The 14936-nt window shown below is 41.7% G+C and overlaps 1 protein-coding gene across 4 annotated transcripts in view; it reads left to right on the top strand.

The window, feature by feature from the left end:
* Positions 1-14590, top strand: part of VASH2 (vasohibin 2) — a 57001-nt gene extending 42411 nt beyond the window's left edge. For all 4 annotated transcript variants that reach the window (XM_061625240.1, XM_061625239.1, XM_061625243.1 and 1 more), the window contains one exon: positions 10113-14590. In XM_061625240.1, the coding sequence (XP_061481224.1) occupies positions 10113-10185 (73 nt within the window). In that variant the 3' untranslated portion in view covers positions 10186-14590. The remainder of the gene's footprint in view (positions 1-10112) is intronic.
* The last annotated feature ends 346 nt before the right edge of the window (positions 14591-14936 follow it).

The raw sequence follows: 14936 nt of genomic DNA, 5'->3' as shown, positions 1-14936 counted from the left end.
ATTCTGAATTACCCCATAGTGTGTCCATTTGAAAACAGATGAAAACTCTAGGTGGTCCTGGGAATGGGGGGTGAGTCCACACCTGCCCAATGACATTATGAGTGGGTGTATACCAAGATCGCAATCACTTCTTCATTCACCTGGGTCATGTGTAGGGTTGCCATATTGCCTGGTTAGCTGGGTTTTACCCAGATACTTTGTATGCCACCTGGCGCCCGTTTAGCCCCTTAGGTGGCCCGGATTCTCAGCTTTAATTTAAAAAAGAAATTAAGTTTCTAGGTGGTCCGGTTCTCAAGATATACATAAAAACGTCAGCTGCCCCCGACTGTTAAATCTTTCTTTAAACAGTACTGTATAGCACTTCGTAGCTTTATCCCCGCCCGTTCAGGATTGCAGCCAATCAGTGAAGCCAGGGTTGTGTTTCAGTTTGATTGACCTGAGGCAGTGTCTAGAAAACCTCATTGCAATGCCAGAAAATGGTGCTTTCCCCCATTTATCTGAAAATCTCATAAATTAGGTAAGTATATACATTTCAGTGTTTTCCCCTCTTGTGTGCAGGAGTCAGATCCTGGGCAGTGTTTTGAAAACCTTCCCAATACTTGCTTTTGTAAAAGCAATGCGAATCCCATATGCCCAGAGTAAATCCCATTGAATTCAATAGGACTTACTTTTGAGTAGACATGGTTATGAATGTGCTGAAAATCAATGGGACTTTGGAGTGAATGTAAAAAAGAATTGTGTTTGTGTTCTAACTCTTTCTGTCTCCTCCCCGGTCCTATTTTAAAGCAAGTGGGCAGGGCTTACTTAGGTATTACAGTTTTTATTCTGTAGGAAACTAATACTGATCCTTCTGCAATGACCAACTGGTTTGACAATAAACTATTATATGGGCTGTATGTATTTATTCATCTGCAGTGTGTGTGCGTGCGTGTATGGAGTCTTTCCAACAACCCTGTAGGTAGGGTTGGAAACCAAGGCAGCTCACAACAAGAAATAAAGCCATTTAAAATCCAATAACCATAAAAACAAGTATAAACAGTTGCAAAACAGCGTAAAGTGGCATGATTCGGAAGTTGCTTATCACTTGAGGTTGCATTTCTGTCCCTGTTTGAGTAAGCCCCACTGAATACACTGGGACTTGCTTCTGAATAAATAAACCTGGGATTGCACTATAAATATCTTTACAGTTTGTGTAAATAATAAATATATTTGATAGTCATGCTTATATAAATATTTCTTCATTTATCATATTTTTGGTTTTTGGTTAGGAATCCTGACTGGTTGTGAGATGCTTAGTGTTCTGCCTTAGTCATAGGGATCTTGTTGTGGTTGGTATGGTATTGCATTTGGGAAATCATGGTACGAAATGGCCTGAATCAGTATAAGGCAGATTCCTTGGTTCCTAAAAGTAGGAAGAGACTCAAGGGCCACAGGGACTCCAACATTTATTTATGTATTTTTATTTACAACATTTATATACCGCTTTATTTTTAAAAATCTCTAAGCGGTTTACAGAAAGAAGTAAAACAATAAAATTATTGGCAAAAGCGTTAAGGACAGATACTTAAAAACATTCAAAATAATATAACCTACAATGAGTTGAAAACAGATTTAAAAACACAATAGCTTCCACATGCCTGGAGAGGCTTGCCTCAAGAAAACTGATTTTAGCAGGTGCTGAAAAGAGGCATCTGCCTAATGTCAATAAGCAAGGAGTTCCAAAGTGTAGGTGCTGCAACTTAACAGGACTGATTTCTTACAAGAGCAGAACAAGTACTATGCGGCACCCATAACATGGAAAGCACAGCTTGAACTTGGCCTGGTAGCAAATCAGCAACCAATGCAGATTTCAGACCAGAGGTATTATGTGCTGATAGGATCTCACTCATGTCAGCAATTGTGCTGCAGTATTCTGCATTAACTGCAGTCCCCAGGTCAGGTTGCGCTGCATGGGGATTTCTGTGACCTTGGCTGGCTGACTGGCTGCTAGGATTTTTTTAGTTTTGGTTTTTGGTTATGAATCCTGACTGGTTGTGGGATGCTGAGTTTTCTGCCTTACTCATAGGATCTTGTTGTGGTTGGTATGGTATTACATTTAGAAAAGTGTTACTGCGTTTTGTGTTGTTTTTTTCCTATTTGCATTTCACTTATCTTTAACCTCACTCCGTTACAGCCATAGAAGCAACAGCAGCATATGCAAGATAATTAACTCCCATTAGTGATAAGAACAAGAATTTATAATTATTATTTTAATTAAAACAAGAGGCTTATCAGTACTTTGAAGAGGACCAGATATTTATTTTCTTTCTGAGCCCAGGACTGGGTCTTTCATGATGCCCGGTGGGGGGGGGGAGGAGCAGGAGAGTAGTCGATAAGACAGACATCCTGGCATTGGTAATCTAATTAGCAAGGTATGTGTGGGGTTGTTGCACACTTCCAGGCCCAGTTTCATTTTGAGTATGAAGGTGGAACCTGTGTAGATGTGGTTGATCAAAGGGAGAAGAAATTTTGAGTTAAGCAAAGCTCTGCTTTTATAAAACCTAAGAAACATACAGATACTTTGAATGTCTGAGTGCCTGCACCAGTGGAATACTGGAGGGACTTGTAAAACTTGCTGCAACAGTATTTAGAACTGAGCATGTGGTGTGAAAGACTCCTTTTCCTAACATTTTGGCTTCTTGTTTTTCTCCACCCACCACATCTCTGAAATATATTGTATATGTAATGGTTAATCGTACTGCTGCCCTGACTTACTTTATGTTTGTTGCTATGTTGTGTTTTTATTATGTTTTTATATTGATTGTGTATTTTTATTGTTATTATTATATTTGTAAGCTATGCTGAGCTCTGTTTTTAACAGCAGAAGGGCAGGATATAAATCCTCTTAATCAATCAATAAATATTCCATAGTGTTGGAAACTAGAGTCTAGGCATTTAAGGCTGAAAATGTTGCTTTTTAAAAAAAGATTTCTCACATCTTTCCCCAGTTTTTGGTGGTAATTCCTAGGCACAAAAACAAAACAACTGGACAATCCAAATATTAACATGCAAATAATTTGCATGATATGCAAATAATATGCAAACAATTTGCATAATATGCACAATATGTAAATTAGCCTGCCTGGATTTGTAGAACTGGAATATGACAACCCTAGTCATGTGCAGGGATGAAAAGGCTTGGATAACCTAAGCAAGGGGAGGGTTTTCCAACACATATCAAGTAACAACACCTCCCCTTGCAGACAGCAGGATGTCGAATCGATGTAGATTGAAAGCAGCAGGCTGAAGATGAACATGAATGATTCTGGATTGAAAAAAAACTACATTTTTATGTTACTACAAACGGGTTAGTGTGCCAAAGAGTCAAACTGTGGTGCAAGTTCACTGATTTCTGTCCTTAAAACCAACCTTTTTCTATTCAGGACATGTAGAGATATGCAGAGTGGGCGTTGTGGCTTTGCTCTTCAACTTTCACTTCTTTAAAGGCACATGTAGTATCTGTGGATCAAATCCTGAATATCCCCTTCTGTTCATCTGTCCTCACCTGCTTCAAGTGTGTTCCGTCTCTCCCCACAACCCCTTCAAGTGCCTGGCACATTTAAAGTATTTCTTAAATACTTTAAAAACTGTTTGGTAAGAGGGAGAAGAAGTTGGTCTTGTGGTGGTGTTGGTGATATTTATTTGTCACTATTTTAAAAGTCTCAAAGTGACTCAGAGCTGTAAAAAACATACAAAACACCAAAAGAATAAAGCAACATTATTTACTAAAACTGTGCATTCTGCAATATTATAAAAAGGGCAAATCCTACCCCACCCCACTAAAAGATGAACACCGATACAAGCTTGGGTAGCATCATATCGTATGATTCCAATTAAAAAACGAATTCCTGGTTAGACAGGAACATCTTCACCTGGCCCCTAAAAGCTGATAATGATGGCACCAGGCACACCTCTCTGAGAATATTCCACAGTCAAGGAGTCACCACTGAAAAGTCCCTTTCCCTTGTTGCCACCCTCCACACACCCTTTGGAGAGGCACATGAAGAAGGGTCTAAGATGGCAAGCTCAGGGTCTAGGTAGGTTCACATGGGGAGAAGTGTCCTTAAGGTACTGGGGTCTTGAGCCACATAAGGCTTTAGAGGTCAAAACCAGCACTTTCAATGGAGTCCTGAAACTAATTGTGATTGATAGCAGGGCTGGCTAGTAAACACTGAACACAGCCTGGTACTGAAAAGGGAGGAGATAGTGTTGTGATGGACGCAAAGTTCAGCCAATTGGCACTGTAGAAATCTGGTTTCTATGAAAACTAGAAAAAATGGTTTCCCCCTAGCCTGATTTAGGCAAGAAAGCTGTACATGAGTGAACACACTTCTACAGGGGATTCATGACTGAAGCTATATACTTCTGTACAGAGCCTTCAAGTCTGAGACTACATCCTCCCAACCAAAATAAAGTGAGAGTATACGCAACTCCCTTTGTTTTTGCTCACTTCCATCTCATGTTACATTTGCCTCATGTTCCTCCTCCCTTATCCTGTTCACTTTTGAAATATGTAGGCTCCTTGGTACAGGGACCTATCATCAGCCCAATCTCATGATGAGGCTAGTTTTTAATTTATATTTACTGTGTATATTAGAATGGCTTCAAATTCCTTATAAAGTAGTGATCATTTTTAAGCTGCTACCTTCAAGCCTCTGAACCCAGAGTAAATCCTTTAAATTCAGTGGGATTACTCTAGCAAAATTAAAGACTGCTGTTTCAACTTCTGTTTCTCCCTGACCCCCTCCAGCTAAAATAATTAATATCTACAAAGCGTGCTTTGCCTCATTGTTTATAATTTTTTTATTTGGACAAGCTAATTATAGTTGATCAAGTGACAGGGTAGCAAACGCCTTCACTCAGCATTTTATTTGGTGAGGGCTGAATATAAAACTTGGCATTCCGCATGGGGGATGCTGGCAAGCTGTGATTAGTCAATGACTTTTGTCAACAATTACATTATGCAAAACTCTTTCTCACTCTACCATTTTCTTTTACCCAAGTAGAAAACACACAAGCGTGTTAACAAATATTTTTGTGCGTTTGCGTGAGAACCCTTCCAGAATTTTTTTTTTTGTATTCTGCAACATGTCATTGACACAATAATAGTGCTGTAGTGGTGGATTTATACTGGACTGTCCACAACACCATTCTGCTTTATCAGTTGTTCTGTGATGCTTCCCCAATGTTACCACGTTATTGCCATCCGAATGACCATTCTTGTGCCATATCACAACAAAGGCAGGGCAATCCCCCCCCTCCGAATATTTGTGGTATAAAAAAGTTGTAGGATTTATTTATAATGGTTATACCCCACCTTTCTTTTCATGATAGAAACCCAAGGCGGCTTATATATGGTTTCCACGCGGTCTCCCATCCAGGCACTGACCAGTCCTGACCCTGCTTAGCTTCAGGAGAGTACTGGCCTCATGTACCTTTAGACCATAGCCTGGGACTGGGATTTCAGCCGATAGTTATGGGGCATGCACTGCTTGGAAATGAAACAGTATCTGCACCCTGAAACTTTTGCCAGGTACAAACAATATTGGAAATGGGATCACATACAACTGCCTCAACACCATCATGAGCACAAATTATCATGACTGCACAGTAAACATGACCTGTGCAGCTGCCGTGTATCAGGTTAGGCCACTGGTCCATCTTTCCCAGTATTGTCTCCTCTGACTGGCAGCGGCCTGTGAGGCTTCAGGAAGATGTTTTTCCTAGCCTTGTTACATAAAAACAGCCCTGATAGATCAAACTAAAAGTCTGTTTGGTCTGGCATCCTGTTTCCCACAGTGGCTAACCACAGTGGCATCACTAGGGTTGGTGTCACCTGGTGCTGTAACTCATGGTGTCACCCCCATGGACCTCCTCCCGTATCAGACCATACAGAATCCTTAGTAATGTTTTTTGTACTAATGTTACTCGTAAATCGTAATTCCTGTATATCACTGAATGTAATGGCAATAGTAGTGACATAAACAACTAGCAAAATTAAAATTACACCTTTAAATTACAATATCATACGCACAGCTCAAATTCTTGCTCTTATTACTAATGGGAGTTAATTATCTTACATATGCCCATAGTAAATTTTCAGATACTTTCAGACCCTCAGCAATTTTCAAGTGGTCTATGTAGAAGAAAGGTTTGGGAACCCCTGGTATAAGAAATCTGCTTATGTCCCTATGCTGCTCTCTCCCCTCATTTAGGTGCCAGGGATGCATGCGTGTGGACACACCTCCTTACAATTATGGAAAGTGATTCTTAATAATAAGTCTCCAGACACAAAGTTACATAGGTATTTATCAGTTGTTTAGTAGAAAATTCAGAGCTGCAGGGTCCCTTCATGATAGTTACAGCCACGTACACCCTTTTTTGCTCCTGGATTAAGAATGAGATCTTTGTTAATGCATTCTCTCACAACAACAAACATCTCTAGGAGCCAATATATTGGAGAAATATAAAATAAATACAAATAAAAAGGGGGGGGAGGTGAAGAGACCTTAAATGTGCTACTCACCATCTCTCAGCCTATCCTCCCCTCAGGATGAAAACAATGGAGAACCATGACCACCCCAAGGAAGAAGGGCACACTTAAAATGTAGAGGAAAAAATCATCTACAACCATAGTGTGAAATCAAATACTTATTGGGACACAGTATGAAGAAATATTTATATAAACATGACTCTCAAATATGTTTATGAATTACACAATCTGTAAATATATTTATAGTGCAATCCGATGTTTGTTTACTCAGAAGCAAGTCCCAATGTATTCAATGGGGCTTACTCAAACTGGGAAGTGTGCAGAGAACTACAGCCTCAAGTGATAAGGAACTTGTTCTTTCAACTTGTTCTTTTAAGTTGAGACCTTATCCAAGTCTGAGTCTGTGTTGGAATTGCTTTTTAATATGTTTTTAAGCCTTTTCTTTTTTAAAAAAAATGTTTTTTTAAAGCTTTTAAAAAATATTTTCAAAGATGTTTTAATATATTTTAAAGTCTGTTTTTATGATGTTTTAAAGTGCTTTTAGTGCTTTCCTTTGCCGCCCTGGGCTCCTACTGGGAGGAAGGGCGGGATATAAATCAAATAATAAATAAATAAACTTCATTCACCCAACCCAAAATTCAGCATCATGCCTCTTTAGGCTGTTTTCCAACTGTTTATTTTTGCTTTATGGTTATTGGATTTTAAATGGCTTTATTTCTTGTTGTGAGCTGCCTTGGTTTCCAACCCTACCTCACAGGGTTGTTGGAAAGACTACACACACACACTGCAGATGTATAAATACATACAGCCCATATAATAGTTTATTGTCAAACCAGTTGGTCATTGCAGAAAAATCAGTATTAGTTTTTAAAAAATCAGTATTCGTTTCCTACAGAATAAAAACTGTAATACCTAAGTAAGCCCTGCCTACTTGCTTTAAAATAGGACTGGAGGAGGGAGGGACAGAAAGACAACACAAACACAATTCTTTTTTACATTCACTCCAAAGTCCCATTGATTTTCAGCACATTCATAACCATGTCTACTCAAAAGTAAATCCTATTGAATTCAATGGGATTTACTCACAAAAGCAAGTATTGGGAAGGTTTTGAAAACACTGCCCAGGATCTGACTCCTACACACAAGAGGGGAAAAAACTGAAATGTATATACTTACCCAATTTATGAGATTTTCAGATAAACGGGGGGGGGAACCACCATTTTCTGGCCTTGCAATGAGGTTTACTAGACACTGCCACAGGTCAAACAAACACTTCACTGATTGGCTGCAATCCTGAACGGGCGGGGATAAAGCTACAAAGTGCTATACAGTAGTTTAAAAAAAGATTTAACGGGGCGGCTGACGTTTTTATGTATATCTCGAGAACCGGACCACCTAGAAACTTAATTTTTTTTAAATTAAAGCTGAGAATCACCCCCCTCTGATGGTGTCACCTGGTGTGGTCTGCACCCCCCACACCCCCCTAGTGACACCACTGGCTAACCAGATACCTCTGGGAAGGCCACAAGCAGAACGTGAGGGCAATAGCACTCTCCCACTGTTGTTCTCCAGCAACTAGTATTCAAAGGCATGCGCCCTCTGAGGACATAGCATAGAGTCATCATAACTAGTAGCCATTAATAGTCATTTCCTCCCTGAATTTGTCTATCTCTAATCCCCTTTTAAAGCCACCTGTGAGAGCACCTCAAGATCCTTTAACTTGAGTTGTTCGGGATGGGCTACCCATGTGCTCTCCCATGGATCAACATCTCAGAGCTATGTGTCCTTTATAGTATGTCAAAGCACCAATAGCTGTGTCTAAACACTGATTCAAAGTATTTTAAAGGAAGGACATATGCCCAGTTTTGCACCCATCAAAGCAGTTTACAATAAATAAAAACTGTATAATAAAAACCATTTAAAATACAGGATAAACAAAGCTCAACCATTGCAAAAAGATTTCTTCTTCATTGCCTGCATAAGCCTGGCGGAACAGAAAGGTTTTCAGCCGGCTTGTAAAAGTTGAAACAGAAGGCGCCTGCTGAATCTCTGTTAGCAGAGCATTCCAGAGAACCGAGCTGGTGACACTGACGGCTCGAGTTTGTGTCGATGTTAAAAGAGCCTCGTCAATTTGGGGGATCACTAACAACATTTCTGTGGTTGATCTCAGCTGGAATATATGTTGACGTGTGTGCGTTGTTGCGTGAAACAGCATACATTACGTTGGAGTTAAGTTGAGCAAGAAACTTCTTCAGAGCATTAGAGCATGTTAAGAGTCTTTATTAAGATATTATGGCCAAAGGCTTAAGAGTAAAGACATGTAGAGTTTCTTCAGTCACCCCCCTTCTCTCCAAAGGTAAACACAGAAGAGAACCTCTCAGTTCAGAGGCAATACACAGAAGACTCAGCTTAACACAGATAGCTGCTAGAACTTTTCCCAGTTTATCGAGATGGCTACCATAGCAACGGCCTTGGCAGTCCGTTCCCAGACTGGGCGAAGACATAACTCCCCCTAGTTACAGTTTTTCAGACTTGATGGAAAACAAACTCAGTGACAGTGCGGTTCAATGGTCAACAATATATGGGTTCAGGCAGTCCCTAAGGTACCTTGGACCTAAGTTGTCCAGGGCCTTGTAAATTAATAAAACTACCTTGAACCTCCCTTTAGTAGATGGGCAGCCGGTGCTTGATGGAAATGTCACAGATGTATATCATATACTAGGGCCAAAAGGTTGAGAGGGCTTCCTGCTCAGTCCTCCTGTCCATGGATTGAGTATGAACATCTGCATAGGGGAAGTTGTCATGTCTAGGCTTCCAGAAAAAAGCTCCCATTTGTATCAGTGGGAGCTTTTTTTTTGTTTTGGGTAGTGTTTATTGCTAGGGAGGGAGTGATTTTAATTGGACCGTGGCTGAGGAGAAAAGGGTTAAACACACTGCAATCCTGATGAAAATTGCACCCCAACACACCCAGTACTATTTTCCCCCAAACCCATGTGTGCTTACTAGCCATGCAATAATAGTAACTTCTAGCTTGCTTCTTAATTTCAGAGTATTTCTTCAGCTGCTTTCATTTGACCTGTTCACACTTCCTTCCTTCATCATTTAGAGCAGGGGTAGCCAACCTGATGCTTTCAGATGTTGTTGGACTCAGTTCCCATCACAAGGTTTTAACGTAAGTTGCTTTGTGTCACTTTTGTGAAGAAAAGGTCGTCATCATCATCCCCAGCCAGTGTGGCAAATGGTCAGGGGTGATGGGAGTTGTAGTTCAGCAACATCTGGAGGGTACTACTTTGGATTTAGATGGGATGATATAGCACAAGAGGTAGCCTACCACTGCTGCTATGGACAGGGAGGCATCAGGAGCACTTGTTGCATTATCAAGTGACTGCACTGGTTTACATCACACATCTTGGCTAACCCTTGGCAGTGTTGGTGCATTAGGAATGGCGATGCATTGTTCACCCACCAGAGAAGTCAGACACCACTTTAGAACTCTATTGATAATGGCCTCATCCTGTGGAAACTGCCAATTTGACTTTGAACATTAATCTTTGCTTTCCTCTATCCTTTTTGATTCTAGACCGGCTGTGCTGGATAAGAAAGTGAGTGACCTCTCGACACTGAACGAAGTAGGCTACCAGCTGCGCATCTGACAAAGCCAGAAGCCAAACAAGATGGCTTCCAGGGTGCTTCTTACCGCACTTCACCCTGTGATCTGTGGACAAAAGGGTGGCAAAGGGGGCTTTGACTATTTATTTCAAAAGTGAGGATTTTATTTAAGAGTTCATCTAGAAACTAGAAATTCTAGAAGTGACAGTGGTGGGTGTTTTTTTTTTATTTAATTTTTTTATTTTTCAATTCATGAAGTGGAATCAAGGAAAAGGGAAACAGAAAAACTGTTTTGTCAATGATAATGTTGTGACTCTCCATCAAGTTGAAAAGGGGAGATGATGTGGTGTGTGGCTTAGGTTTTTGTTTGGATTGAAATAATTGTTTCCATAGTGGCTATTTTGCATTGGCTTGGAGCGTTGTGTGATGTCTGTAGGATTTAGGGAACTGGCAACGATGAAAGTGTATTCCTCCATGGTGTTCAAAAGTGCTGGGGTGCGGTCAGTTGCGCAAGTCAAAGAACAGCATAGTTCAGCAGGAACTTCCCTTGCACAACTCCCATTGAAATGAACGGGATTTGAGCAAACCCTTCCCATTTCAGTGGAGCTCAACGTAAGAGGAGTTGCCGGCAGACCCTGTCTCTCCGGTCTGGTGTTTAACGTGACATTCAGCAATAATAATAATAATAATAAACAACAGTCCAGAAGTTATGCGAGTGGGGTTTTTTCCCCTTCAGAATATCAATATTACCTCAAGAATCTTTACAACAGATATGCAAAACTGACAGTATTTTGATTTTGTAACGGATTTGTACTGTGTTCCCAGCTTTTCTGGTAGCAGCGGATTCACTGTATCCTTCCTGACCCCACCTCTTCCGCCTTATTCCCTATAGGTGCATGCGTGTGACAAAGGAATATATCATGATATGCAAGTGTCGTCTTAAAAGCACTGAAGTCTTATTATTCTGTTAGCTGCTCATTGTCTGCCTCCCACAAGAATAGCCAATGTGGTACCTCCCAGATGTTGTTTGGACTGCAGGTCCCATCATCCCTCACCATTGACCACACTGGCTGGGGCTGGTGGGAGCTGTAGTCCAGCATCTTCTGGAGGGCACCATGTTGGTTAAACCTGGCCTAACGAATGGCTGATAATGATTTTTTTTAAAAAAAGTTTTTAAAGTATTTTGTCACAGGCTACAGCAGGCTTAGCTAATGTGGTGCCCTCCAGATGTTCCTGGACTACAGTTCTCATCAGCCCCAGCCAGCATGGGCCATGGTCAGGCATGATGGGAGTTGTAGTAGCCCAGCGTCATCTGGAGGGTACCACATTGGGTACCCTTGGGCTATAATCTTTAAGCACAAGTGGAACGATTCAGCTGTTCTTGTGCGTATCTGTGAGCTCTCAGGTTCACATGGACCTCTGCACATACAGGCACTGCCCCATTGTCTTCTGTGCATTGGTGAATCCTTTGTGCATGCAATGAGAATTCCCCATTATGCTTGGGGAGCATTTCCCAGGGGAGAAAAGAAACCAGGACACACCACTTGTGCCATGCAGTCCTGGGGAGTTTTGGATCATCCTGAAAAACCATAGATGGTCATTTTGTATGGACGAGCATTGTAGTATCAGTCAAACTGTGCATGTGCGTGTGCTGAAATCCTTAAAAACAATGTCATAATCTATGGGCTTCCCTTAAGAATGTACTCTTCTCCCTGTGTTTGTATTATTCTTATTAATAATTGTCTTCAAAAGGATTGCCACTTCCAAGCTGATGATGTCTTGGCATTTTATATTAAGATCAGACGACCTGTATGCAGTTATGGCCAAAGTATTTGGGGGAAAACAGCCATCTGCATGGACTGCAGTCAGATGAAAATGAACGAGGGAATAAACCCCTGGCCAAGGAAATGTGTTGTAGAAAGTAGCAAAACATTTTGCATTTTAGAGAAAGGAAATGCATTTTTCAAAAACAAAAACAAAACAAGACAGCTAGCTTGCTCGTTGGGATTTGGGGAGGAGCCGGATGCTGGGTGACTCTAGTCTGATGCAGAATAACCCACTTGATTTTTAAACATGATTAAGGGATCTGAGGTGCCAATCCTGTACATGCTTCCCTGGGAGTAAGCCCCATTGAACTCAGTGGGTGGTATTCAATGCTGGTCCTACTCAAAGGAGACCCACTGAAGTTAATAGAGATGGCTAACTTAGGTTCATTAATTTCAGTATGTCTCCTCTGAGTAAGACTTAGTGGAATACAACCCAATGGGTCTTGCTTTGGAGCAGAGTGCATTATCATCAAACCCTATGCATGTTTACTTGGAAGTAAATCCCAAATTCATGTGTGTAGCATTGCAGCCTAAGAGCAGGCCATACTCTGTCATACTCCTTTCCCTTCTCTTCTTTCCTTCAGATTTAATTTCTGCCTTCCCTTCCCAGCATAAGGCACTGTTTCGAGTTGCATGTGGCCTCCTGATGCAACCTAAGCCCTATTCAGGTGTGAAAGGGCTGACATGATGAGGACAGAATGGGGATGTACTCTCTGGCCTCACCCCTCTGCATGTCCCCATCACCCTCCCTGCATTGGAGGTCAAAGGTTTGCAGCAAGCCTGCGTAGCTTCCCTGCACAATTTAGAGCCTTTACCCAACCAGGGCTCTAAATTGTTTGGAAAGGCTACACAGCAGGTTCTTTGTTGAAGAATCCTGACCTTCAGCATGTGGGGATGGGGAGGGAGGAGCAACTCCCCTCATCATGTAAGCCCTTTAATGCCTGAATACGAATACCAGGGTTCTTTTCTGCTAACTAACTTCAAACCACAGTTGTGGTTCCTAGTTTACAAGTGAACCATGGTTTGCGTAAGGGCATTTGTAATGTGGAACCAGGGGAAGCACTGTGAAAAAGGGAGAAGGAGCAATTGAGGGGAAGAAGTGGAAGGAAGCATGCAAGTCTGCAGCCTCCACCTGATCTCTGTGCCAGATCTATGTATTATAGAAGGATCTTGTGTTCAAGGCAACAGCCAGATGTGTGGCAATGTGCTCACCACAATGTGCACCCTGCTCAGCAAGGGCCAGTGGGTGGAAGGGGCAGGCTCAGTTGACCTCCTGGGGAGGGGAAAGGAGGGGCTGGGACATGCCCTTGCTTAGGCTTTGTGGTTATGTTCCTGACAAGCCTAGCTTTCCCCAACCTGGTGCCCTTCATATGTTTTGGACTACAACTCCCATCAGTCCCACCAGCATGGTCAGTGGTCAGGGATGATGGGAAGTGTAGTCCAACAACATCAGGAGATCATCAGTTGGTAAAGATTGCCTTAGCCTTGTTGAGGCATTCACATGAATGCATGTAGGCTAAAACGTGGGGAGCGGGCGGCAGCCTCTAGCATCCCTATCTGTGCCAGCTCCCTTCAGGCCTTTGCTGTCAGCATGGAAAGTTCTGAAATGGGCCCGGTCCTTTGGGAGGCTGGGGCATGGCTTGCATGTGTGCCCTTGCCCCCTTCTAATTTTTAATTTTGATCCTCTAAAAAAGGGCCGATTTTTAAATGGGTGATAGGCACCACCGAGAGTGGTTAATGTGATGTTTTTCTTATCGCACTGATTTTTAGTCATCGGGTGATGCAATCCACATAACGTAGTTTACACAACAAAATAAGGCAAACTACGGCTTGGTGAGACTGCGCAAATGTGCGGGCTTCTGGAGAGGAGCTTGCAGGCCTTCTGTTCCTCACCCGTCCTTTTTACTACCACACCATGCTGAGAACAAATCTTGGTTCCAGCTTGTGGTTAGTGACAGAGCTTAACCAGGAGTTTTGGTTTGGATGCTCTGTGCCAGAGATGGAGAAACTGTGGCCCTCCAGATTTTGTTGGACTCCAGTTCTCCTCAGCCTCAGTCGCCATAGCCAATGGTCAGGAACGATGAGAGTTAGAGTCCGACAACATCTGGAGGGCTACAGGTTCCTCACCCTTGCTGCAAACCAAACCTTGGCTTAGCTCAACACATAAGTGAAAAGGCCTGGGGAGGAGCAAAACAGTGGTCTTGTGTGGTCTTGGTAAGCCACAGCTGGGCTTACTGTGTCGTGTGAACCAGATCAATTCTTGAGTTTGAATTTCCTCTTTTTCTAAAGTACTATGAGACATGTCTCTAATAAATGTGAAGCGTTTGGGGCACAATTCATCATGAATGTCTCTTGCATTCGTTCTTGAGATTAATAGGAGTTATTCAGGAAATCCTGGATTTTGCCCCCTCCTTGCCCAAATCTCTTACATAGCCTAATTAAACTTTTCTAAAGTGGGTGGGTCATTTTGTATCCGGGCATTGTTTTCCTTTTATACAGGTGAATCCTATTCTATCAAAACACATACCTGCAATTTTAAGAAGTAAATAACTGTGATTTTCATTATTAGGCTTCAGTTGCCATAATTTTGTCAAATGGTATTCTGTTCTGGGTAAGAAATGTGCATGGTTTTTCTTTTATTTTCTAATCATTTGTATGTTTAGTGCAGCATGGAACTTTAATAAAATGTATTGGAAGTCTTTTTATTAATAGCTTCTTGTGATTGATTAAAAAAAAACCTCAAGCCCCACAATGACAGAATTGTGATGATTGTTTGCTATAGAAGGCTAAGTGGTCCTGATCCAGCTGATTGTGTGCAGACCAACTGGAGCTGGAGCTGCAGTTTTTAAAAAGCAGCAATTGCGCTGAGCAGGTTATTTATTTATTAAAATTATATCCTGCCCATTCTCCCAAAGGAGCCCAGGTAAGCAAAGCAGTAGTGTAGTAGCAAATTCAGAAGGCAGGGTCCC

The sequence above is a fragment of the Rhineura floridana genome, chromosome 4 (assembly GCF_030035675.1).
Source record: "Rhineura floridana isolate rRhiFlo1 chromosome 4, rRhiFlo1.hap2, whole genome shotgun sequence".
NCBI lineage: Eukaryota > Metazoa > Chordata > Lepidosauria > Squamata > Rhineuridae > Rhineura > Rhineura floridana.
This window is presented reverse-complemented; position numbering and strand designations above follow the sequence as displayed.